Raw genomic sequence first — 27,994 nt, forward strand, 5'->3', positions numbered from 1 at the left:
GAATGTACACTGGAAACACAGCAGGGTTTTGTCCTCTTTTTATTAAGAGAAAACAAATCGATGAGATTATTAGATGAGAAGAAAGGTGCTGCAGTGCAAAATAGTAATTACTTCAATTATGAGAAGTGTTGGTACACATGCACACAGATGACCCCTTTCTGGCAGAGAGCTTGATAACGTTAGAGCTGAGGAAACTCAGCCAGCAGCTAAATGAAGAATTCAAGTTGTGGGAGTCACTATCTTGAATTTTTAATCTAGTATACACTAAACTGACTTTGCCTTGAAACAAAATTCAGTGCTGAATCTGAGTCATAAAAACTCTCTATTCAAAAAAAAAAAGCTGCAAAAAAAAAAAAAAAAAAAAAGAGGCAGTGTTTTTTGGATCATTGTAGTGTTTAGATATAAATTACATAATGAAATATTAAAAGGGAAAGTATTCAGTTGCCATGCAGCAAAACTGGGCTGTGTCAAAATTTAAAAACTGTGAGTCAGGGAGAAGCTCTGAAGCAAGCAGCATGACATAGGGGAAGGGAGGCAGCGGGACTGGTGACTCAGACAAACATTTCAACGCAGGAGACACAGGCAAACAAAAGGATCCTACCGCATGTGATGTCAGCAGGCAAACGCTCCGGTTGGGAATAAAAGCTTCCTACGTATTGCAGTGCAGGAGGAGGGGGGGAGCTGGCACCGGGCACATGCCTGCGTAGCCACAAGGAGAACCATCCATTAAGAACGTTGTAGCAATATTTTAAGAAGCACTCCTGGTTCCCAGTGATAGCTGCTCTCCAACGTGTCTGATATTTACGGAAAAAATCCGTTTCCCTCCACGTATTGTGCTGGGAATTAATATCCTCCACACGTCCTTCCATGGGCAAGGAGAGTAACGGCGTGTCTCTCGTACACTATTAATTTCAGCTGACTGTGGTTTTTAATTTTGTTTGTAGTAGAGCAGCATCCAGAAGCCCCAGCTGAGATGCTGATCCTGTTATAACAAGATAAATCGTCGTGGCTGAGTAAATGTTAGATGTCCCAGTATTCCGGGCGTCGTTATCCAAATGAAAAAGATGCACAGTTACTGGTTAACAGTGGGAGTTACAAAATGTCCAGAGGAAACATTGGAGGCTCTCAATGCTGTGATTTTTTTTAATTTTTCTCTCTTTTTTTTTTTTTTTTTTTCATATTGAAGCTATTATAAAAATCAGCTCTGCAAGACCAGAACTAGGGAGAAGGATCTGTTGGCGGAGACAAAATTAGATTAAATGAGCCAGATTTCATTCTCATCTGCTGGAGACAAGGAAGCTGTTCCAGGCTTAGAATTGCATATAAAGAAAAAATTTGACCGTAGCCTCACCAATAAATCTTCCATGGCCAGTTGATTTTTTTCCACCTGTGCCTGGAATTCTCTTGCATGCCACAGCATCAGTGCACAACAGCAAGGGGCAGGAGAGAATTTTATTACTGCACAAAAAGTAAGATTCTAAGTAGCCAACCTCATGGCACCGAATCAAAAAGAAAATGGGTTGTTTGATTTGCTGCTTAAGTCCCAGTTTTCTGAAAGCCAAGAGCTCTAGCTATCATGCTGAGTTTGAAATTATTCCATTTTATAGGGACGACATTCAGTTGTGGTGTAGGAACCTACTGTGTCACCACAACAAGAATACAAATCCTACCACAGGCCTTGGCAACAGGCAAACACTGTGGTCACAGGGTGGTTCTCCTCAAGCTCAGAGTCCTGCTTTGAATCTCTTTGGTTTGGACAGGGAAAATAACAATTTATTTATTCCTGGTTTTATGTGTTCAGCACCTTTTCCATTATGAAACACTGAGAAACCAACGAGTTTCTAAGTAGAATAAATCTATGAAAATATGGAGAAGGAATGGTTTAGCTGGGGGTATGAAGGTGTAGCCAAGGTTCAAATTAGACAATCAGTCTCATATCGAAGCAAATCACAAACTGGTTGAGTCATATGGAGGAAGATTCAGCCATGAACCTGAGTGTTGAATACAGAGCTGAGAAAAGTACATTTAAAATATAACAAGTTTCCTATTGAATTTCAGTTACTGTTCCTTCCGTTATTTTGGGGGGACTAATCCTTGAATCAGATTTATTCTAAGGCATCTCATGGATTAAGAACAAAGGTGAAGTCCTTCCTGCCTGCCTTTTGAACTCCACCCTTTTCCTGAACAAAAGAAAATAAAAAAGTTGGAAGGAGGAGTCATTGTGCTCCAGCTTCTTGGAAGAGATTGTCCTTACCACGCTTGGGATCATAATTATTTAGAAAGGCACATTAAGATGTATTATACTGTTTTAACACATGCTAGTTCTTTATGGAATATATGTGATTAAGTTTTGAAGTGTGGCTTGATGATTTCTTGTCCTAAGACAGAGTACCTTGAGGGAAATGGAACAAATAGAGCGCTCACATCACAGAACAGAAATATTACAGCGGAGCACATAAGGGAAATAATACCAGGGAGGTCAGCTCGTGATTCCCAGCACAGTTCAGGCACAAGGCCCTGCTAAGAGCTCGCCCAGGATCCTGGCTGCAGGGGAATGCAGGGCTGGCAGTGTCCTAGGGCAGCCTGCCCAGCCCTCCTCCGCACCAGTCCCCTTGGCTCCAGGAGCCGGTGCCAGCTGCTACCTGCTCCCGGGCTTCCCCTCTCCCTGGCTCCCCAGGCTGTGGACTCGATGTCTCGTGGCTCCCAGCCACGGGCTCATTTGGGATGATTAGGGTCAGGGGAGTTGGCTTCCCTTGGCTGGAGCAAGATTCCTGCATTAATGTTCTATGCTGAAGAATGAAATCACCGGGAACTGGCCCCCTTCCCAGTACTGAATTTCACCCACAAATGCACCCACTGTTAAACTGTCAGCTCCTGTCTTGCTTCCCACAGGCGAGAAATATTCCTACAATATCCACTATCTAGTCCAGAGTCTAAGCTCTACAGAGTTTTAACTAGAGAAGATAATAAATGGTATTAAACCCAATAGTTCAATCATTACACAAGCAGTAAAAATGCTAGATTATATGTCAAAAGAATGCATAGAAAAGTATGTATTTTACTAAGTCATTCTTCAAGAATTATAGAAAATACTGGTTATTTTATTGCAAGAATTACTTGCCATTGATTTAAGTGGAGCCAAAGAAGCATCAGGATATTAAAAAAAAATAAAAAAATAATCACAGTTTGGTTTCAAACAATGAGAAGGAGGAACATTTAAAATATTCAGTATCTAGCAACATATATAGGAAAGTCAAAAAGCAACTCTGCAGACCTCAATAAATGGTTCTAATTGGATCTGGATGCTTTTCTCAAAGCCCACAAATATGCAGTTTGAATACTTGCTCAGTTTGGTATCTCACATTGCATTCTTTTGGAGGTTTACATTTCTGACGCGTTTACTTCTAATACTCTAATTTATTTAGCGTGAACCGCTGCAGTTTTAGCAACACAGTTACAACCACACTTACTTAGTAATTCCTTTTTGTATCATATATGTTGCTAAAATAAAACGTTTTGGACTACAGAACAAGTTGTCTCCTTAGCAGGGAAGTGATGCCTATACAGTGTAGCATGGGAATATGAGATTGTAACACCTTTTTTTTCCCCACTATAAAATCTTACCACACGTTGGATGTTATGGAATACATCACATGAACGGATCTCTTTAAAAGTTATTCATTCATTAATTTGTAAAATTAACACAAATTTCTGTGGCTAAATCATAGGATTTGAGACTGTTGAAAGAAGTTAGAATCAGCTGCATACATTCTTTAAAGCCTGGGAGTCCTATTTTATCTGTACTCTTAGAGCACATAAATTGCAAAAATAATGCCCAGAGCCTGGACACAGCAGTGGTTGGTTTCTGGTACTCATGGAAGTGGCTGATTTTTAATTTTTAATCTTTTTTTAAGGACATGTTTCTAAGCAAGTGACTGCAAAATTTAAGGTCTTGTGACTGGAGCAGGGTATCACAGAACCAGGAATCTAATCTGCAGCAAGATGGTGAACAAGTCATTCAAAGCAAGACTGTGGAAGAACCAATAATTTTTTTTTGTTTTAAATTCCACCAGGCACCTGCCTTAAACTTTGCTCTCATTTTAGGATGAACTTCACCCTCCAGCCCAAAAGGACAGAATATGCACACACTGAAAGAGAATATCAATGGGATTTAAATCCATAACAGAAAACAAGGTGGGTGTGTGTGTTATACCTGCTCTGAGAGTGTTCCACACCTCTTCAGTCACTTTGAAGTCAGCTTTTCATTACTTCTTTCTTCCATGTACTTTTCCAACAGATTTCCAAATCTCAATAAATATGCATGGAACTGATATCCTGTTCCTCACTGTTGCTGTTCAAAGCACCCCCTTTCCTAAGCAGGGGTCTGAATGGAAGACTGAAAATGGAATTTTCCTTTGGAATAGCACTGGAAATTTCCATGACAGCTGGAAGTGGGATTCAGGCCTGAAATCCTGTGTTTTGCAATGGAGGGGGATATTTCAGAATAATCTTTGACTATTAATCTGGAAAAGCTGACTTGACCTCAAAAACTTAAAAAAAAAAAATGTCAAGAGAAAGAAGGAGAAGGACTTTGTGTTTAGGAACACCCCAGTACAGTGCTTGTTATGGCAAAGGAGCCAGTAAAACTGTGGTGACAGAAATTACTCAGCTTTTTAAAACTGCAGTAGAACAGACTGAGACTAAGAAAATTAACTGGAGCTTGATGCAGCTTGTCAGCAAGAGCCTTCTTGCTGCATTCATTCTAAATTCTTGCTGTCTTTAGTCTTAAACTGCTGGAATTATTAAAACAGAATATAGCTTCTAAAATTAATTCAGCTTTACTGCAAAAGCCCTACTTTTTAAAGAGATCACTTTATAGAGGTATTTACCCATTTACCATTGGGTTTTCCCATTAAACTCTTTTGTCTGGTATCAGAACATATATCACAGGTATATTAAGTATTGTCAAAGCATTCTTAACGTCCCTACATGTTTTCTCTTTGTCAGGTTACAAAAATTTCAAAAGCACTTCTTTTTGCCCTCCATACAATTCAGGTCACCTCCCCAAGGCCTGTTCAAATCCTGCTTATTTCTCCCCAGTAAAAGAGAAAGAGGAAGGCATTGTTTAAAGGCTAAGATAAAACATATTTCTTCTAGAACAAAACTGTAAAACCTCCTTTTTTTTAAAAAAAAAAAAGCAACATGATTAAGCTGGAAAGGACACAAACACCTGTGTTTCCTTTCTCAAGTCAGGTGCAAGCCTCATCCTCTGTTTGACAGAGTGTTGCAATGATCTCAGACACAAAATGTTATGAATTGTGAGTTTATTCCACGCACCCCACCTCATCCCACAGGAGCCATTCATCCTGCTGCTATCCAAGGATCCAGAGTGTACCCAGGCATTCTAAATTTAGCTCCCAGACTTACTGAGCACCACAAACATTTCCTAACAGCCCCCAGCACGCCTCTCAGAGATCAGGGTGTTACTGGAGAGTACATTGTGCTTGGAGCTTCCCTTCCTGGCAGCAGTGGGGAGCAGTGGGGCTGCCTCCTGTGGGAATTGCCCACCCCACTGGCTCCAGGGAGCGGGTTCCCGACTGCCTGGCTGAGCCACACCACCCACAGCGACAGTATGTTCCACCTCCCAGGTTAATAGGGATGGTTTTCCACCTTTCCCTCCCAGAAACAAATGTCAGCATGGCTTGGAGCCACGAGCTCTTTGTTTAATATGGAAGCAAAATAATCCCGACTTGACCGCGGTGCCAAAAGTTGACAAAGTATCCTGAGCACGAAGTTCTACTCGATTTCTTTTTAATTAGTGTCTTTTGCAACGAGACAAATGATGAAAAGCACATGGGGACTGCCAAGATGAATCAAGGACATCTGGTAACTTTAACATTTCAACATGAAACAGAGTAGGTATTACTTGCAGATACTCTTATGTGCTGTTCGAAACAAGTAAAAAAAAAATATAAAATTAACAAAAATTTAAAGAAAAAGACTGTCTAAATGCTTTTGAATCTTTTCTTGGATAGCCTTAATTGCTGTTTGTCAGATAACATGAAGCTGATCTTATTGAATTAGCTGTTACTTCCCTAAGACATGGTTATAAGGGGAATTTTTAGAATTCAGATCATATTACACTAAGATTATCTGGATTACAGTTTCTTAGAAACTCCAACTGCCTCTGAATTTCTAGTGAAAAACAACTAATCATGAAGTTAAAGCTGCTTTTTGATACTTGCACTGATATGCATCCTCTCGGGGCTTGTGACTCACTGATGATGCAGTACACACAAACCTGAAAAAATAAAAACAAAACCCAGCAATGACATCATCAGCTGCCACTGGGACTTATCTGCTCTAAAAGAACTGCAATGTTTCTTCCCTCCAAAACCCCACCTGGCATTCCTAAATAAATGAGTGCTAAATTGAAACTATAGAAATGGTATACTGAAAAAATATTACTTAGACATATTCTTTCCGGAGAAGAGATGTGATTTTCTGTCACCGTTGGCTGTGAAAGACTAAGACTAACTGTGACAATCACATTTTTAACTCTCAGGGCTTTTACATATTCACAGGATTGCAATATGATCAGTCAATGCAGTTGCCGGAAATATTCTAAAATTAGTTTTGGCTCTAAAATAATTCACCAAACAGAAGACAGATTTACAGGAGCACCTGGCATGCAGAGGTAATTACTACAATGCAAGGAACAACAGGTTTCAGCAAGATACTGTCCTTGTTACAAGCCATAAAAATTTGAGAATATTTTTGCATACGAGGCTTGTGATTTGGCCATTTTTCAAGGGATATCTGACATTAAGGATATCGTTCCCTCCCCTGTGTACAAGCTATTTTAAATGTGTGGAAATTATACCTGTTCATTATTGGTATTTATGGACCTGATAGCTCTGAAAATAGCTTTTCAGCAGCAATGAATAAAACAAGCCAAACTGCCTTCTGCAAATGAAAGACATTTATTAGACAGCAGGAGAACATCAGCTGCAGTTTGTCTCCCACTGACTGTTGTCTTTTAAGTTTCATTTGGTCCAACATCTTCAGCTGCTCATGAGCTCTCCTTTGCCAGAAGGGGAATATGAATATGTAGATATGGTGTAATGTGTCACTTATCACAGAATCATGGAATAGTTTGGGTTGAAAGGGACCTTAAATATCATCTTGTTCCAACTCCCTGCCATGGGCAGGGACACCTTCCACTAGATCAGGTTACTCCAAGCTCTGTCTGATGTGGCCTTGAACACTTCCAGGGATGGGGCAGCCACAGCTTCACTGGGCAACTGTGCCAGGGCCTCCTCACCCTCACAGGGAAGAATTCCTTCCCAATATCCCACCTAACACTGCCTGCCCTCTGTCAGTGGGAAGCCATTCCTCCTTGTACTGTCACTCCATGCCCTTGTCCAAAGTCCCTCTCCAGCTCTCTTGGAGCCTCTTTAGGCCCTGGAAGGAGCTCTAAGGTCTCCCCAGAGCCTTCTCTCCTCCAAGTGAACACCCTCAGCTCTCCCAGCCCTTCCTCACAGGAGGGGTGTCCCATCCCTCTGAGCATCTTGGTGGCTTCCTCTGGTCTCACTCAACTTTATGACTATTCATGGCTATTCATATGCCCATCTTGAATGTAATTTTAGACAAGTTTTGTTGCTAAGTGTTGGAAGGGAAGTAAAACGACCCCAAGCTGCCCTTCTCGGGGGCTTGGGGGGACGGGGAGGGCTGAGGGGCTGGGGCTTGGGGGCCTCACCACCGCGGGTGTGGGAGTGCGGGTCAGGCCCCACGCGACAGGCTGGAGGGGACATTCCTGCTTAAATACCCCATTTTTAATCGTAAAATCATAGAATGGTTTGAGTTGGAAGGGACCTTGAAGATCATCTGGTTCCAACCCCCCTGCCATGGGCAGGGACACCTTCCCCTAGCCCAGGTTGCTCCAAGCCCCGTCCAACCTGGCCTGGACACTTCCAGGGATGGGGCAGCCACAGCTTCTCTGGGCAACCTGTCCCGGGGCCTCATCACCCTCACAGGGAAGAATTTTTTCCCAATATTCCATCTAAATCTGCTCTCTTTCTTTTTCAATGGCCAGTTCCCCTCACGCAAAGCTCCGGTGTCAAACCGCCCCCAGAGGCTGCGCCCGGCCCGGGTCGGAGGCTCGGGCAGGGACAGCTCCGTCCCCACACCGCGGGACCAGCCCGGCCCCCCCCTCCGAGCCCCGCTCACCCTCCGGGAGCCGCGGCGGCGCCGGCGGCGGCGGAAGCTTCAGGGAAGCCCTGAAGGAGGCAGGGGGATTAGGTAACAGGCGATGTGCGCTCAGGTTTCCTCCGGGTTCCTGTGAGGAACCTACGCGTCTGGCTGCCTTCGCATGACTCATCACAGCGGCGCGGCTCTCGCAGCTCCCGCTCCCCCCCTTCCCCGTCACTGCCGCGGGCCGAGCCGCCCCCTCGGGCGGCCGCCGGACGCCCCGAGCCCCCTCAGCGCCGCCCGCGCTCCCGCCGCCGAGGCGCGTCCCCCCCTCAGCCCCCCCCGCCCGCCACCACCCCCGCGGCGTGCGCGGCCCCGCGGGCCCGGCTCGGGAGCGCGCGCGCAGGCGGCGGGCGGGAGGCGGGAGGAGGAGGCGGTGGCGGGCAGGGACAGGGAGCTCTCTGCGGGCGCAGTGCTGATCCGCCGGCGGGCGGCCGGGAATGCGAAGCGATGGCCGCGGGCGGCTCGGGCAGCGGCGGCGGCGGCGGCAGCGCGGAGGAGAAGACCTACCGCCGCTTCCTCGAGCTGTTCCTGGGAGAGTTCCGCGGGCCCTTCGGGGCAGAGCCGGAGCCCGAGCCGGAGCCGGAGCCGGAGCCGGCGCCCCCTCCGCCCGCTGCCGACGCCGCGGGCGCCGCTGACGAGGAGCCCGGGGCAGAGGGAGAAGCGGGAGCGGCAGCTGAGGCAGAGGAGGGAGAAGGCGGCGAGGGCGACGCCGGCGACCCTCAGCCACCCGCCCCGCCGCCGCCGCCCCCGCCGCTGCCCCCGCTGCCCCGGCCGCTCTCGGAGTACATCACGGAGGAGGAGGTGGAGGGCGAGTGCCTGGACCTCTGCCTGCAGCAGCTCTACAAGTAGTGAGTGCCGGGCTGAGGGGAGCGGGGCAGGGCGCGGGGCTGAGGGGACCCTCCGGTGTGGCGAGCGTGAGGGCTGAGAGACCCCCCATGTGGGGACTGAGGGACCCCCCATGTGGGGACTGAGGGACCCCCCCATGTGGGGACTGAGGGACCCCCCATGTGGGGACTGAGGGACCCCCCAATGTCGGGACTGAGGGACTCCTCAGTGTGAGGCTGAGGGACCCCCCAATGTGAGGCTGAGGGACCCCCCAGTTTGAGAGCTGAAGGACCCCCCAGTGTGAGGCTGAGGGACCCCCCAGTGTGGGGCTGACGGGGCTGAGGGGACTCTCCCGTGTGGGGAGTGTGGGGGCTGAGGGACTCCCACGTGTGGGGCTAAAGGGACCCCTTCTTGTGTGGGGCTGAGGGAGGGAGGCGAGGGATCCCCGAGGCAAAAAGAGTTCAGGACTTCGGCGGTGCTTGAGCTGTTCGGGGTCACAGTGTCCTGCCCTGCCCGGTTCCCCCTGCCCAAAGGAATCCTCTACCCTGTGCCCTCTCCTTCCCTCCGGCCGGGACAGGCGAAGGGAATAGACAAGGGAGAGCCACGAGCATCCATCTGGAGAGCAGCTTGGTGGGGAGGGAGAGTGGTGGGGGAAATGTCTCACGCTCTGGTGCCAGAGCAGGAGGGGGGTTTGCCTGTGGTTGATTGTGCCGAGGGTTTAAATTGAAATGTTCCCCTGTGTGAGGGTTTGTAAACGGGGAAACCTCTGCCAAGAAAAAAGGAAGGGGAAAGAGGAAGGGGACAAAGTGGTCCACCCCCTTCACCCTTCCAAAAAAATCACCGCACACGGAGAAAACCACACCATGTATTCACAGACCGGGGAGAAAAGAGGAGTAGAAAGCCTTGGGAGAAAGCTATCCATAATCATGGGGATTTTTCTGCCGTCAGCTGGGGAAAGCCGGCTATACTCGGTTCTGTACGGAGGCAGTTTCCAGATCTGTGCTTTCTAAAGGCTGGTGCATAAAGAGGAAACAGATGGGATCTATTCCCAGTGTGGAAAGTCTGTGGACTGAAACCTAAAGATCAGTTCCCAGTGCCGTGTATTGTGCTCAGCTTCGGCTTTGAAGGCTTGAAATAGAAATGGTTGTTAGTGGCGATTCTTTAGGAAGCTTTTCAAACTGATGCCACAGGAGGAGACAAATGAAGCTGTGAAAATCCGCACAGCACACCGGGGAGCTTTCTGCCATTGAGCCGGTAATTGTAATGAGAGGTGTTACTCAGTCCCAGAAATAAATAAATAATAAAGAAAGAACCGGGTTTTACAACTGCATGGTCTGTTTCTATTCAGTTCTCATCTGCCCTCTGCGTTTGTGGACGATAGGGACGACACAATGATAGCTGCAGAGGACAAAGCTCTCCTATTCACACATGCTCACCCTGCCACCTTTGGAAAGTCTCTGGAATACAGCAGCACATTCATGGGATGTGGTAGAGAGCAGAGAGGCAAGTCCCTTCTACCTATTTAGGACGTGTTTTGTTGGGTTATTTTTAAACAGACTTGTAAGATCAAAAGTCACGTTAGTGCAAATAAAGTTTTAGACGTGGAGCAGATTATTTGAAAGTGTTATTTAAAGTGTATCTACCAAATCAATTTGAACTTGAATTCCTCCCCCACCCCTTCTCCCTCTGCCTGTCCTCCTACCCCAGGACAGGCAGATTCCCCAGTTTCTGAAGCCCATATTAACGGCTGAAATTATTAAGAAAAAAAAAAAAAAAGACATTTTCAGAGGATTCTTTTTATAGACACAGCTCTTGCCAGGTTGTGGTTGTTCGGTTTTTTTCAGCCTTCAGCATAAATCTTTCAATGGCCACTGAATGAAACATCTCTTGGCTTTGTTTGTGGTGAAATCAATGCAGACTTCCTTCCACAGGCAAAAACTTCAAAATTAAGGGAGCACGCCATAAGAAACTTGTTTTCCAAAGGTTTAAATAATTTTATCAATGTATAGATAATTCATTTTCAGATAGTAAATTAATATTTTTTTAACTGAAGAGTGATAGAAATTGATTTATATCTATCTAGCTAAGATAACTGCAAAGTAATTCCTTAAAACATTTAAAATGTAAGCCGAATCTGATAACTTCTAAGACAGAGCTAAACTGAAATAGGTTTTTCTTGAATGATGGTGAAATCTGAGGTAAGTGCAAGTATGCAAAACTATTCTTCAGGTAAGGTATTGTATTTTTAGTATACTCTCCAGTCACCAGAGAAACTTAAAACCATGACAAGACTATAAAACAGGCAAAAGTAGAATGTTTTCACCTTTTACAGCCAAGGGTTGGACTGGTCAGGTGACTCCAGAGAAGGGAAACCTCCTGCATATCATTAAAGCTACTTTTATGCCAAATGGTTTTGATAGTGTTAAAAAACAAACAAAAAAAAAAGAGCACTTGAAAACTCCTGTGAAGGGAATATTTTATTGGTTTGTCATTAGCTAGAGGGACTGTATTGTGAAGGCATGTTTTCTGCAACTATATATTAGTCAAATGACTGGTTTGCATTATATGTAGCATGAGGATAAAACCCATTGCTGTGAAAAATCCAACAGCTGTTTTTCAGCTATTTTAGGCACAGAGCTTTAGATCTTTTTGAGGGAAGTGAGACCATCTCAGAAATGAGAACATATTGCCAATCATGAAGAAATATAATGGTTTTGTGCCACTGTGTATGAGTATCAAAGAGTTTTTATTTATGAGCTTTTCCTGCTCTTTTCCAAAAGACTCATATTCCCCTTTGAGATTTCCAGTTCCTGTTCTGTTTTTTTTTTTTTTCCTAGAGATAACATATGCTTGGAAAATTAGATTAATGTAATCTTTATATCTGCCTGAATGCCACAAAATGTGTCCCGTGTGCTTTCTTAGGGACCCTCCACAGAATAAACTCTCCAATGGGAGGTACAGTAGATGAAGAAAATAGTCAAAAACCAAGAATGTCTGAGGAATTTTATTGGAACACTGGCTGAAAGCCTGCAAGTTCAATTTGTGGTTATCTTCTATAACATCTTATTCAAGATAAAAATATGTCATTTACATAGTTTCTATGTAGGGACAAATATACCAAGCCCTTAATCTGTTACATATGAGACCCCATCACTTCATCTGATTCAGGAGCAGAACCTCTTCTCTGACTTATTTTAAAGGAAGAAGTTACTAACCTGATGTAACAAAGTTGCATATCATGCTCTGTTCTCTTCCCACTGATACTTTTATTAAATCTAATGCATTTTAAAAGCTGGTTCTTGACAAGACATCTGAAAAACTGATCAGCAAAGTTGTGGTTCCCAGGAGAGGACAGGGCCAGACTTTTAGAAGTCGTGTCAGTAGGAAGAACAAATTCATCTTGCTGTTACATTTTTTTCCTCTGGAAATGAAATAATTTGAAAAATTCAACTGCATATTGTTCTTTTTCTCTCTTTTTTAACCCAGACTTTGATGGGAGTAGATATAGTTGGTATCATTTGTAGTTTCAGGTTCAGTTTCGGTGATTTTGGTGATACAATGTTTTGCTTTCAGATATTTGTTTAGAACCATCCTGAACAGGCTTAAATAGTAGGCCTGTTTCTCCAGTGCTGAGATTTTCAAAAGATGATAAGTAAAATAAAACTAAAATTAATTGTTATGGCATCTTAAGTGCTCAACTAAGGCACTGATGGCAACATGGTTATTTTGAGGATTGCAAAAATCTTGCTCTGACTTGGAACATGAAAAGAAAAACTTCTAAGCACTGGCCTTCCAGATTTCCTCACAGAATGCTATACAACATTCACAGAATATCTCAGAGTCTAAAAAAATGCAATATTTGAAGTGAGTTTTTTTAGTCGATGCTTTCTTTGTATTAAAGAAAGAAAATATTTTTGTTTAGGTTTGTATCTTTCCCACAGTCTTGCTATGAAAAATCAAGAAAGGCAACACAGGCTCAGCCTCTTAATACTGGAATTATGTAAAATGTAGACAGTAATGAAGGTTATGCCCCTCAACTTGCAATTTTAAGCTAAAGGGGAGAACTTCTCATGGTAATTTTCCATGAGCAGAAATCCTTTTTTAAATAAAGTTAGCTCTTAACTTGCAAACAGCGTGTTCTGCCTGCTGTCCATCACTGTTGAGTGAAGAGATGAAATTCTCTCCCTTTAAAAAGCAGATGTACATGTTTTTAACTTGCTTTCTTAACCCCTGTCCTATAAAAGCTGGCACTGTTGTCACTTTCTCTAAGTTTAAATTTATAGATGATTCTAGATTGCCTTTCTTAGCATCATATTAAATAGCCTCTGATGTTTTACTCCTTTATAATTTGCCTTTTATCACCTGTTCCATTGATTGCAATCTCAAAGCCCTTTCAGGAAATATAATTAACTGCTTGCCATCTCTAATATTCATCACAAGGACCAACAAAAAAAGAAATACCGTCCTTTTTAAGGTGGTGCTTTTTTTTCCATCATCTTTTGTGAGGTTTTACAAAGGAAATGATAATGTTGGCCTGGGCCCACGGTGAATGACAGGAGTGGATACTGATTGCATCTGCTGGGGGTATTTTCTAATGGTTAATGAGATTTGACAGAGGACATTAAATTTAGATTCAATATTAGGAATATTTAGTCTAATCTAGCTTTAGATTGGGATACTGGGAAGAAATTCTTCCCTGTGAGGGTGGTGAGGTGCTGGAATAGAATTCCCAGAGAAGCTGTGGCTGCCCCATCCCTAGAAGTGTTCAAGGTCAAGCTGGACAGAGCTTGGAGCAACCTGGGCTAGTGGAAGGTGTCCCTGCCATGGCAGGGGCTGGGATGAGATGATCTTCAAGGTCCCTTCCAACTCCAACCAGTCTGGGATTTCCCACCCCCAGTTGTAGGTGTGGGAACGTCTCACAGGAGCCCCCTCCAAGATCAGGAATCTCTCCCAAGGGTCGTCATTGGGCTGGCTGGGGCTGGCTGTTGATGCTCATGTCAGACCCGAGGGATTTGGGTGTCAGACCCGAGGGATTTGGGTGTCAGACCCGAGGGATTTGGGTGTTTCTCTGCAAAGAAATCCACAATAATCTCATGGGAATGTGTGCAGAAAGTCAAGGGAGCTTTGATATTGCTGTTAGTGCCTTTTTACTCCTTAAAAGAACCTGCTATGGAATCCAACCATGTGCTGGATGTTGGTGATGTCCTGGCCATACAAATGGGCACATTTCATCCCCTTTAGCCTGGAAATCATTGTAATCTACAAAGAGGTGGTGTTTAGAAATAAACATTTCCAAAACACAACTAATGCTCTGCACAGTGAGAGATTCTTCACGTTGCTTTTGAGACATACTCAGTTCACTCTCCCACGCTTTTAAAAATACTGAAGTAAATCAAATATTTTGATACTCATTTTAAAAAAGGAATATCAGCTGAAATGAGCTATTTAAATTGCAGATTTACATTTTGTAATGGTTAACATAGATGGTGACATTTCAAAACTTACTACTTTATGATTAGAAGGATGCTGAGTTTTTCAAGCACGAGGGTGACTGTGCTTGGAAGTTGCTTTATATAGCATTAAAAAAATCATTCTTAGTGAACAGATTATGGAAATAGATTCATTCCCGTGCTTTTATTTCAATGGATGTTGCTAGTAGTACAACACATTGAAGGGAATTAATTTTGTTAGGAGCTTTTCACACCAGGATTTTTTTTTTTTCTGACCCAAGAGCAATTTGCACAGATTCTGCTACTCCTTTAGCAAACTGATTGAAAAATTAGATCTGTGCTAACACCTTCTTTTTTTGGACCTTATACAACCACTGTTAAAACTAAAATCTTATTTGCCATCAGGTGAAACTACTTTTGGCTCTGCCTTTTGGATGTGATGAGCTTCATTCCTTTGGAGAGTTTGTGTAGTAATTCTGTTTTACACAAAACACTTGGCATAGAATATTTTTATCCTTAAAATTCCTCACTGTAATTACCTTCGACAATGGCAGGGTATTTCTCCACCCTTTCTTTGAAGAAAGGATAATCCATTTAGCTGTGGTTCTTTTCACAGAAGGTTTAAAAAAATATTTGTATTGATGCTAAGGTTAAACTTTTAGTTTGTTTTCCAGTCCGTGAGTAGAAGTTTCAGTGCCTCGACACTGGTGTGCACTCATTCATTTTTGTTGTCTTGCTAAATTGCCTACATGATCACATTAAAAGCAAAAGCAACAGGGCATGTAGTACACAGATAATGAGAATATTATTTATTCCTACATTTGCTGTCATATTCCCTGGCTGTTCTGCACCATTTTCTCTCTTCACATCATTTGGTGTGTGCTCCTTTTTTTTTTTTTTGGCTCGTTTTCTCCTTGGGAATACTCTCGCTGTCTAGGAAAGACACATGAAAAATGGGATGAAATGGAGTTAGTGGCTTAAAACATTACATGTTCTTTGGAGCATGCTGCAAGACTGACTTATGCAATGCAACCACGATTACATAATGCAAATGATTATAAAAATAAATGTATCCTGGACAATATGTGTCTGTGACATGTTGGTAACCAATGACACTCCACTAAATGGTAAATGGTCACTGCTACATGTTGTCCTGTAGGGCCTCATGTTTGGGTTGGCTGAAAACTAAATTACTAAACAAATACTCTAGATTTTTGTTGTTACAACACACTAGTGATTAGATAAAATGATTGCAGATTGTGGACTTGTTTTACAGCAACATTTCTGCTGCGCCTTTGTACTTCATTAGGAAGAAACAACATTACCCGCCTTTAATAAGACATTTTATAAAGAAGTAATCATCAGAGTCATAAATTAGGAGTGCGTGGGAAGTAGCTGCCCTTGGGTACTTCTATAATTAATACAGAAGTTAAACAAGTTAACTAGATTGCAGGATTACCTCCGTTTGTGTTTATATTGGATGGAAAACAGCTGAGGGCAACTCCTGATTGAGTAACTGAACCAACATTTGGAGCTGTGCTGCTGCTCCCAGTCCTGAACTTTCCGTGCACTCCGCTGAGGAGTTCGATGTTTTTCTGTTGGGAAAGCAAAATTAAAAAGTTGACTGCTGAACTTTGATCCTGGGAAAATGTGCTCGGGTGCAGACAAACCTGAACTGAGAAACATTTGCGCTTTCTCGTGGCTGTAATTACGAGAAAAGGAATATTTGATTGATTGGGTAAAATTGTGGGTAGCTCCTTAAAGTTAATTTTCTCAGAGGATGTGATTTTGAAGCTATTTTTGCTGGCCTTTGATGATCCAGTAAAGTCTGTTAAATTGCACCGAACAATTTTTCAAGTTTAGCTTCTTTTGCTCTTCATTTACAGTAAGGGATTTGAGTACTTTCTCTCATTCGAGAATATGATTTTTTCATAGGCTCTGTACTTCCATCATGATGTAACTAAAAATAGAAGCAGTGTATAAAAATAGGCCTTGGCATTTTAACTTCTTGGCACTGTCTCCAGGGCTGTTCCTTTCACCTCAGGCTGTGACCTTCTTACTGAGGTTCAAAGATCTGAAATGAGTGTGGTAAGTTGTTCCTCGTTAGTGTAACAAACACGGGGCTCTGCATGTCATATTAATTAGCTTCTAGAATGGTTCTGCTGCTTTCAGTCCTAACTTGAAACTCTGGAAGGCTGAAACCCCCACGCTCTGGTTGAGAATTCAGCAAATAAATTGTGTTTTCTTTTTCTGTTTCCCAACAGGATGACTATTAGGTACCTAAAATTTGGTTTTCCACGTTTAATAGATTTGTGTGCAATGAGCTTTTGCTCAGTTAGGCATTGCTTGATTGTTTTATTCAGTTATGTGACAGCATTGATAAAACTCATAATGCATTTAGAAAAAAATAAGGTATTTAGTTTATTGGCTTGTAATAGATCACCTGAAAATTCAGGGAAACATTCAGTTCTTATTAGAACCTATGGGCCCAGTTGACAACGGTGATAAACTATCTAAAATTCCTACCTGCAGGAAAAGCAGGAATAATTTAATATAAACCAATGGTACACACTTACATACACAGCATGACATGTATTTTATACTAAGGCTTTTTCCAGCTTTTCTTATAAGTAGTGTCATTCTGTTTGTCATCTCATCTCTGTGCTTGAGGCAAATATGATGGAATTCATATATTTATATATAAAGGTCGTCAAAGGGCTTATCCTCTGAGCTGTCTTACTACCTTTCTTCAGAAAAGCTGGGTAAAAACCTACATATTTGGTAATGAGAAGTCAGAAGCCCAATATTTCTAGAGATTAGGAGGAACACTTGTTTGGGGACAGATACACTTTGTGCTTGCAGAACATGGGTGGCTTGGGGTGTTCTGGGTTCTGCTTCCTCACTGGAATGTGCTCCACAGGGTAAGGGATCAATCTGGTGCAACAGGAACTTAGTCTCTCCTCCTCTTGGCACTCCAAAAAAATTCAAATTTTGAACTAGCCAAACCATCAGATTTTAGAAGAGAATTCTTTGATCCTAAGCTTAGCATAGGCATGTGAATTATTGGTGAAAGTACCCCCAGTAGAAATGAGCATTGATTAAATAAAAGCGTGAGGTCTTTTCTCCAGCCTTTAACCTTTTACCTCTGTGGTACAACTGTGTAAAATCAATGGAAATAATTGTCTGCCATACAAACAGAGGGTTAGAGTTATCACTCTGGGAAACTGGTGCAATTCCCACTGCAACCAGTGGGAAAAGAGAGGTTTTTCCAGGGGATGTGTGTCCAGGCTCCTTGGCTGGAGAGAAGAACTGAGCCTGCATTAATAACTGATCCTTCCCCAGTGCATCGTTCAGCTGAGAATGAATTTTAAGTGCTTTAAACTTTCCTTGGTGTTCACCTTTTTGGGTTTGGCTGATTAGGAATGACCCAAATGATCCTATGGAATACTTTCAATCTCCCTAATTACGTTGAGTACTAATTTTAGAAGGGCGTTTTTGGCCATTGGATGCTTTTGGTTCAGCACCTCACAAACCCCAGTGGGTGCAAGTCACAGTCACTTTTTTTTTTACAAGGGCTGATGCTGTTTATGACATACAATAGTCATCTCTGAAAACATGAGCCAAGCCACAAAATTCTAAATCTGGCTCTGGGGATTAAAGAAAAAATAGTCTCTGCTACAAAATTGCTAAATATTCTAAAGGATTTCTCCCCTCCCCCAAATCTTACAAACTCTCCCTATGTCTTTGGGAGATACAAGAAGGTTCTTTCAACAGGGAGTAAGAACAGGCATTTTTAATTACCTAGAACCAGTGTATGTAGTAGAATACAATAAATATGAAAAACACTTGTTAAATTCATCCTAACTAGTTCAAAATTTAATGCAGAAAGCAATGAACTCTAAATATTTTGATCATTATCTTTTAATAGGCTGTTCTTCTATTTCTGTTAATGTAACTCTGTGTTAAATAGATTTAGGAAACCAATTATGAAATATATATTTTATATATTACAAAAGACATAATTTACTTAATAAAAAGCTAGTTTTGTGTTAACATATTGAAAATTATTGAGTTTAATTCGTTGTCCTCTGAAAACTGATGAAGTCACGCAATTCTTGTGTCCATGCTGTGTTTGTGCATCTTAACAGGAACAAAAACACAGGTTGTAACCTGTAATATTAAAGCTGGAATCAACACCTTGTGGGGGGTGTTATTTTTTTATTTTTAATGCTGAGAAAAATGCCTTTTGAAGTAGAGATAACAAAGAACATCTGTTGAGGAAGTAGAGAAAGAAAAAGGAAAGCACTTTGAGGAAGTCTGCTTTTTTTTTGTAAAAACATGAAAACCAGCTAATCAGGTAGCATGAAAAAAATAAAACAGAAAGAGGAAGAAAGAATTAAATAATACCACAACCTGTGTGACCCACCCATGTTCCTCCCATTCATTCCTCAGAGAATCATTGTCAGGCTGTGAAATGGGTTTGCAAAATAGAGAAACTCCTCAATTATTTTTTATACCCCCTGTTTTGTTGTGGCAAAGTTGCTAAATTCAAGCTGGTTATGCACTGCTGGGTTGGTGCTTTGCCATCCCTGCAAGGTCTTGGGGCTGTGCTGTAACTTTAATTTTCCAAGTCAGAAAAGGGTCTGGTACTTTCTCATGCTCTTGCTTTCGTGTGGTTTGCTATTAATATCTCGTTACCAGTTACAAATTCTTTTCAGGGAGCTGCTTCAGGCTGCACTCAGAGGTTTTTTGGAAAGATTGATAAAATAATTCAACTGTCTCCTTGTAGTGGGGAGGAAGGTATGACACTGTTCTTTTTGCCCGTGGCTGTCTGGCAGACGGAATAGAAAACCTTCAGAGGTGTTAAACCCTGGCAGTAATACTGGCAGCAACAATAAACACGGAAAGTTTCAGGAAAATGCCAACCTAGACAGTGTGTGTGGAGAATAATTCACATTTTTTGCACGTCAAGAACTTCCAAGTTATGTCAAAGGAAGTTTGGGCTGAGTAAAAAGGCACAGGATGTGACCCTCAAAAACTGCTGCTTTTAAATCCAAGGATAAACTAACACATCCTCCAGTTTCATAAACCCTTATGTTTCACAACTGAGTTAATTAATTTACTCTATATTTATCCTTTATTTTGAGGAAGATGATTTGTTTTACTTTCCTGTGAATGAGGAAGGATAAATACATAAAACAGGGCAGGAGGTTGGAAAAATTTGTAGGGGGGAAAAAAGAAAAGAGCAAGTCAGTTTTGGTTTAAAAGTAAACATTAAAAAATTCTTCTCCCCTTAAGAAAATCCTTTTCATTCTTAATCTTTTCTCCCCACTCTCTGCCCTTCTCAAAAAGTTTTCATGTCTTTCTGTAGTTAGAAGTTAAATGATAATTATATTGTGCTGCTGCTACAAATCCAAATCCAGTTAGGAGTCTTGTTTGACATGTGCTTTTCTTATGCCTCTAGAAAAGTGCCATATAAAAATGGCATTAAAAAATGCCACTTCCTACAACAAGGATATGCAAAAGGTGAAGTAGAAAGTGCTGTCAAACCAAGTAATCATCGTATCACAGTTCAGCTCAAAATGATAAAACTGATGCAAATTTAAAATAATTGAGGAAAAAAAACCACTGGTGTTGTTTTTACTTCTGAAAAAGGTACTTAGAAACATTTTAAACTTTTACTCTGCAATCAAGAAACTTGGAAACTTTCCTTAAAAATAAGAATAATCTGAAATTTGAAATTACTTGTCCTGAATAGTTGAAGCTTGAAGTAAAACACAAAATACTACAAGACTGGCCATGAAAATGCACAAGCTGGGACCAAGGGGTGAAACTGTGCCCTTCAAAGCCATAATTCTCCAGTGCTTCCTTTGGGCCACAAATGCATCCATTGTACAATTTTGGAGCCTTTTTGGGGTTGGTTGGTTGGGGGGTTTAACCTGTAAGCAAAGATCAGGTGGGATCTGTCAGTGCTTGGGAAGAGATTTAAGCGGGGTCTGTTTTCAATTAGCACTCCAAGAATAGAGGGACAGAATGAGAAAATGTAACAGACACAGTGTCAAAGGAAAATACATAATTAACAAATAAAATCGTAATTAGACCTTCTGAAGCATCAGCTCGGCTAAAACCATTAAAAGGAACTGCTGGCCTGCTCTCTCCTGCAGTTACCTGCCAGCTTCAGACCTAACAGGCTGTGTTTAAACATCAGGAAAACACTGATTGAACTTAATAACCTAATCAGTTCCATTTAAAGTCTGGGCAGCTGAAATCAATAAAAACCCAACAGACTGATGCTTTTCCTCCCTCTCCAAGGTGAAAAACTGTACATTCCGTTCGATTCCTTGATGAAAACTGCACATTTTTTCCCAAACCATATTCACTTACTTATTCAATAATCTGTCAAAAGTAACTATAGTGCAGCAGCTTAAATATCTTAACTCTGGTTTTATAGGGTTGTAATCTCCCTCCGGTCTCACCCTCCTCTTTTACCAGCCTGAAGTGGTTCTTGCATGACAAAGGAAGGCTGGCAAGGTAAATACAGGGTCCAAATTGTTCTGCCCAACTGATGTTTCTGTGACCAACCCACCTAGAGGTGCTTTTGTGTTTCCAGGAGCAGTTTGAAAAGATAAATCTGTTGCTCTCTACCAGTTCCTCTTGCAGTTTTACAAATGAGAAATAAGAATTTGTCATAATCTAGAAGTCTCACCACGAGCACAAGTCCATTGACAATTCCCCCAGAAACTGGTGCTGATGAACTTTGGTTGCTGCTTTTGGGGATTGTGAGGAGGGCAATGTACTTTGCTTCCAAGGTCAAAGACTGCAACTAATCTACTAATTCCAGCCTGCCAAAATACATCAATTGGGATGGAATTGGCAATTAGCAGGTTTGTTCTTTCTGATATGTAAGAGGAATTGGTAGTTATTAGATTTGTTCTTTCTCCCGTGTAGGAGATCTCTTACTCTGCTCGTTGCTGGCAGAATTGAAGTGTGGAGTGATATGTTGACTTAATAACAAAATAAAGAGTTTACAGCTATATTAAGTATATTTGTATCTTCCAAATTAACTATATTTGTATCTTCCAAATTCTTTTTCCAGCCTACATGCTTGGATATCCTGTTTAAAAAAAAAAAGACGTTTCACAAGTATTCTTTTGCTCCTCAGATTCATCTGTTTTTTCCACCTCCTGGATCCAAATATAGTTTACACATCTCTGTTGTGTGAATACAGTTAATTGTATGAGGATGATGCTACTCTCTGTATTTGCTTGCAGAGGTTAATTATTCATTTGTTATAATCATAATCTGAGAAAAACAAAAATACATGCACGATAAGGCAGTGTTTTAAAACAGCCCTGGGAGCTGGATGCAAGTCTGATTAATTCTACTGTAATTTTTCCTGTTGCTTTCTGTGTGTACTTCTAAAACCTTTCTAGTACTATCTGTGAAAACAGTAGACACTACTAGTGTCAGTGTGAGTAGCAAATACAAGCTGCTTAGTCTCACTCAGTGCAAGGGTAAGTGACATGATAACGAAATTTTACAGTGAAGTGTCTAAAATTGCTGCCCTTTTCATAACACTGGTGGGAACAACAACAAACTGGGAAAGTTTCCGAAAAATGGCAACATCAACAAAGCACTTTAGGAAGTGTTACCCTTGATATCATGCTTGGAAATATCATTTAGATTATTTTATCTCTGCAAACTATTGGCCAAGCCGTGGTGTTCAATAATAAAAAAAAAAAAAAAAAAAAAGCACACAAATGCACAGCTCAGCTCCTGTCTAGGCCAGCTTTTAACTGTAGCCAAGGAAGCAAACAAGCTTGCCATGGTCACCACTAAGATCAAATTAGATTCCTTAGTTAAAAATAACATGAGTGTAAGCTTATTAAAAACTATCAAATCAGTTAAGTGATGTGTTAACGTGTGTACATGTAAGTTCTTGTGCTGGTTTGGTTTGTTCTGAACTCAGCATGCAGGAGAATTGTAGAGTTTTCCTCCCAGCTGTGTCTCAGAGAACACTGTGTGGACATAAATAAGCTGTACATGCTCTAGGGTGATTTATATCGCTGGAGTATAAGAGAGAGTGGAGGGTCAGAGGTGATGGCTCAGGCAGGAGTTGGGCCTTGACACCTGTGGGAAATAAACTTCTCTCAATAAAGTACCTGAGGCACCTTAAGGAATCCCTTTTATGGAAAAAGCAGCTACAGGGTGATAATATGTGGCTGAAAGCTGGTTTGACTTCGTCTGACTCTAAACCCATTCCCAGTTTTTACTGTGCTCTCAAACTTTGCCAGATTTGCTCCCCTGATAATGCTCTGAGCCATCATCTCCCTCCTTCTGAAAAACAGCTGAACTTGCAGAATCCAATCTGGGTGGCACATAATCCCTGACAGCCACACGGGGCAGGAATTCCACCTGTCCCTGCTCTCTCCCTTTGTCTGCATGAGTTCCATTCAAGCCCTATTGATCACAATTAAGGGTTGAAATTAGAAATTGACTTTCATTAGCACGAGGCAAATTAATCTCAAGGCACTGGAGTAGGTTGGACTCGCTTTCTGTCAGGGAACTTGACAGTCAGGTTCAGCTGGAATCCGAAAGTGCAGCGGGAGGAACTGTATCCCAATATCTTAATGTGACAGCTACCAAGGGAATTACTTTCAGAAGCAGAAGAAGGGAAACTGGAAACATTGAGGGGGTGGATGCAGACAGATATGACAGGATTCTAAGAACCTGGGATCCCTGTCAGCGTAGGCCTTCAGAGACCACCCACTGAGCTTTGGCAGGTAATAATCTAGGAAATTATAATACACTTATCTTAAATGAATCTGTTGAGGTGTTTGATCCGAGACCTTGGTTACACGTACAGGAAGGCTTTTGCTGCTCCTGCTCTGTTATTTCACCAACTGTATTGAAGACAAGAAGAGATTTCAGAATGGGTTTTGTAATGGTGGAGCACCCAGTTAAGTGACTACAAGTATGACCAAATTCTGCAGAAGCTGTTACGATATTCCTAATATTCAGTCAGCTTAGATCTGCTCCTCCTCAGTGGTACTGGCATGGATCCTCGTGCTCTGCGTGTGTGTGCATATGTGGGTAATTATATCGGAAAAATCTGGCACGGAGGAGACTCATTGCAACTAAGGAGCTAAGATTTAACCCCCCTCAACAGCAATGTTTCTACAACAACTTCTTTCACAGGGTAACTCCGTGCAAATGATGGGAATCAAATGCTTGCAAACAGAGTAAGGTGTTTGTGTTCTAGCACACAGCTCCTTCCTCGGACACAAAGCCATGGGACAGCTTTTCCTCTTACAGCTAACCAGATTAACTGGGCTGGATCTCTGTGTGCTGTTACAAAAGCCTCCCATCTTCTCCCCCTCCCAGCCCCACAAAGCCCAGACAGTTATTTTGAATCTGGACTATAAAGCAGCATGGATGTAACTGGGGAAAGAACTGGAATATATTTGCTGGTGGCAGGGGAGCTCAGGCTCTAGTGGGACAAGCGGCAGCGCCTTTAATGAGCTTCATAACCTAAGATTTAGTGGCATTCCGTGGAGGAATTCCTGTCAGAGTGGGGCTCTGATAGGACTTATCAAAGAGTACATGCTACTTATCTATCTTCAGCAGAGAACTAACTCCCTTTAACTGTCAGCACATCTATAATCCTTCCAAGTCTGGAATTGTTGATAAAGTGCCAAATATCTTGGATTATGGATTGCCAGAAAGAGGGAGGTCTGGGTTTGTAATCTCAAACAAAGCAAATGTAGCTATTTAATGAAATACTGCTGAGCTTTTAATATGGCATAACATAAGCACGGTTTGTTGTGGGGTTTTTCCAGCATTGTATTGGAGATAAAACAGAGGGATTTGGATAGAGAGAGATTTTGGGATTACAGCTACCTATCTACAGATAGATAGCACAGATAAAACTAGCAATTTATTCTGTTGGTTTTGCATGATGGGAGTCTTAATACACACTGTTGGAATGTTCTGGTCAATTAGTACCTTTGTGGCATTATTAAAGTACACTGGAGATGAGACAGTGTTGTAGCATTCAGCAATGAAAAAATGACATCAAATAGGACAAAACAGCCTAGTGCTGAATGGTGTAATCAGCAAGGAGGCTATTTTAATTCTAACTCTCCATGAATCAACATCTGTCTGCTTGCTGTTTTATCTTTAGAGGCATACATACACAGATGTGCATGCACAGGCTCTGTAAATAAATATAGTTTAATTTAGGGCTGACAGGGACTGTCGTTTCGCTCTTAAAACCGAAGTCCTGCGTTAAATCTCAGAACAATCTCTGCCAGCTGCAGCACCACGAGTTTGCTCAGGGGTTCTTGCAGTTTCTGCTCCCCCTTCCCCAGTCTGTTCTCCTCTAAAATTTCACACCCTTGGCACTTCTGCTGCTGATTTACGTGGTAGTGACAGTGGCACATGAAGAACCAGAACCATGTCACCAATTCCTGTCATCTCAGCTCCTTGCCAAATGAGGAGATGCTCATGACTTTGGGCTCTCTGGATGCAGCTCCCGTTACCTTTACCTTCTACCCTTCCCCAGCTGCAAGATGTGGCTGTTGACAAGGACATTCAAAGCAGATGAATAATTCTTATTCCCCTTTAGAAACAAAAGAACCCTCTTGACACCAATAGGATTCTCAGGCACTGGAACAGGCTGCCCAGGGAAGTGGCTGAGTCACCATCCCTGAAGGGATTTGAGAGATGTGTGGATGTGGCACTGGGGGACAGGGTTTAGTGGTGGGCTTGGCAGTGCTGGGGAATGGTTGGGCTCAATCTTAAAAGTCTTTTCCAACCTAAATGATTCTGTAACTTTTTTTGTTGTTGTTCACCCTTAACAAAGCCCTTGGGCAAACAGCTCCTCCAAGCCTACATTTTTCTTCATTTCCTTTTCAACTCAAGGGTAATAGCAGTTAAATCTAGTAAAATAAATGTTGATTGATGGAGTTTATTCATCATGCCAAGCTAATGAGGCATCATAAATATATTTGCAAGTGTGTAAAATCCACTGGGGGTAATGGCTTCAGTTGGATAAAAGATGCAGTGTCTTCTTGTTTCACTTGTTTTGGAGCAAGGAACTAGCTGAGCGTGTCAGTCACTGTTGATTCCGATTTTTTCAACCTTCACTGGTGCAAATAGGTTCTTTTTCAAAATTCTCCAGAGAAGAAACATGACAAAGCAAGCCTGTCTGGTTTTTGAGTTTATCCCCAGAGATGCAATAAAACAGCGGAATCAGATCCAGAATTTCGAGACGTAAAATACATGAACATTTCCATTTTTCTTCTGCTGACACATTTTGTTTACAGGATTGTGGCTGACAGGACTTTTGAGGCTCATCAGTGTCCTTGTTTTGTTTACCTCTGTTTGCCACAGAGCTGGTTTCTGTTCTAAAGGAAAGTAAAAGGGTTGCTGTATATGTTATACTGTATATTGATAGTAAAACAGGGATCTTGACCTATGCATAATGTGCAAATCTGCAGGTAGTGGTTAGAAAATGTCTGCCAGTGTTTAGAAATGTTTGTCATAATACAGGGAATTACAAAGGCAATTGGTAGCTGGAATTCCTCTCACATGGGCTGCTTGCTTGCATCTTAATGAGATACTTTCACATTAGTCCAAGAAATGCAGGTCAAAGGATCCGGTCAAAATCTGCTAATTTTGCTTCTCTGTACTGCTGTTCATCCCCAGGAAATTTGGTTTGAGTGAGTGAATATGGATTGTTTGTTAATTATCAATATTATTTGTGCAGGGAGAAGCAAATTAACCTTTACTTGCAAAAATACCTCACCACAGTGTCTGAGTATTAAATCAGTGAAAGGTTTGTTATTTGTGTTGATATCTTACTGTGTTTTGCAAAGTTCAAGAGAATAATATTTCAATGTCATATTCCTTTGGGTATGATGATTGTACTAGTTAAAATGTCCTGTAAATTGAAATGTTACTTTTAAGGTCATTATTCTTCATGCATAAGAATGGAAAGAACATGATGCATTTGTAATGGAAAAGAGGATTGCTGCGGAAAATGTCAGTGTAAATTGTTCCTCTCTTGTATACAGAGGTTCTGATGTCAAAGGTAAATGTTCTGATATTAAATGGGATTTCTTTAGCTATAGAAAATGTTCCCAGGCTCAGCTATTGTCTTCTGATATCAGCCTGTCTGCTTTGGTACCCAGTTCTCGGAGCCCAGCACGAACATTTATCACGAACAGCAGAGCCAGGAGCGAAGCCACAGCAAGTGGCAACACCCTGACTTGCCAGAGGAAATTCTCCTCCTGTCCTTCTCCTTCCATTCAGGTTTTCAATGACCCTTCTGACTTAGAAGTGTGCAGGTGTCCTCCTAACCCGGGCACAGGAGCAACAATTCAGTGCAATAAGTGAAAACAGAAGGTGAGGGCTCTGATGCTGGACCGGGAGGTGGTTCAGCTGATCGTCTTTCTTCAGCAAAACCTGCAAATAGAAATGAATGTTTTGACCCTAATTTTCCTGGGATGGGATGTGACCATGAAAGTGTAACTGGGCTAAGTTCTTGCTGTGCTGACTGCCCTAGTTTGATGCCACCATAAATGGGCTGCATCCCACAATACAACATCCCTGACTGGAAAAGGCCCACAGGATCCCACCTGGGTTCACGAGAGTCACAGATGAGCACACTGGAGTGGAGTGTGAGCTGACAGTGCAGCCAGTGCAGCTGAGTCCAACCCAGCCCACACACCAGGAATTCTTGCACTGCACGAAACACAGCTTGACCCAGCCATTCATGTGATGGGGGGAGCACAGAGGGGGGACATGACATTTTTTAACCTCTGAAAATGTTCTCGAGACTTAGATAAAGATCTTTCAGTTATTCAACTTTAAACTTTAGCTCCTGGACCCCAAACCTTTTTTTCTGCATAGTTCCTATTAGCATTTTGGGGGGAAAGGTTGACTTTTGGATTTGCCTTGAGAGGGTGTGCAAGAGCACACAGCATATCCAGTATATTGCTGATCTTCCATTCAAGGAACCTTTTTAAAGAATATAAACTCTTAATTCTTCCTGAAAGAGCAGCTGTTCCATTCCTTTCATCTTTTTTTATTGCCTTGTGTGTGCTTTTGCTTGTTTGTCTCTGTGTGTGTGTGTGTGTCTTGGGAAGGGAAGTTGTAAGGAGAGAAGCTGGACTGAGATCCCAATCAGAGATAATATTCATGCTGCACACTCAGGGTTTATAAAGTAATACAACAACCTTCCTGTTCCCAATAACTACCACCATTCTATTTGCTTAATTTTCCTTTAGTGAAGAGTAAACTGCCTTTTTAATAGCCCTATTTATTATACCTTAGAAAGAATGCTTCTCCCAAGTGGCAATAGTTCAGAGCCCACTGTTTTTAGGATGGATTTTTTTTCCCTTCTGCATCCCTTTACATTCATCTACAGTATAATTTTGCCACTTTGCCACCCTCACCCAATA

The 27,994-nt window shown here is 42.0% G+C and overlaps 1 protein-coding gene across 1 annotated transcript in view; it reads left to right on the forward strand.

The window, feature by feature from the left end:
• Positions 1-8,636: 8,636 nt before the first annotated feature.
• PPM1E (protein phosphatase, Mg2+/Mn2+ dependent 1E) overlaps positions 8,637-27,994 on the forward strand; it is a 64,957-nt gene continuing 45,599 nt past the window's right edge. The window contains exon 1 of the mRNA XM_027744860.2: positions 8,637-9,101. Within this exon, the coding sequence (XP_027600661.1) occupies positions 8,701-9,101 (401 nt within the window). The 5' untranslated portion in view covers positions 8,637-8,700. The remainder of the gene's footprint in view (positions 9,102-27,994) is intronic.

This window comes from Pipra filicauda, unplaced genomic scaffold (assembly GCF_003945595.2).
Source record: "Pipra filicauda isolate LSUMZ 115617 unplaced genomic scaffold, ASM394559v2 scaffold211_size2331000_pilon, whole genome shotgun sequence".
Taxonomy (NCBI): domain Eukaryota; kingdom Metazoa; phylum Chordata; class Aves; order Passeriformes; family Pipridae; genus Pipra; species Pipra filicauda.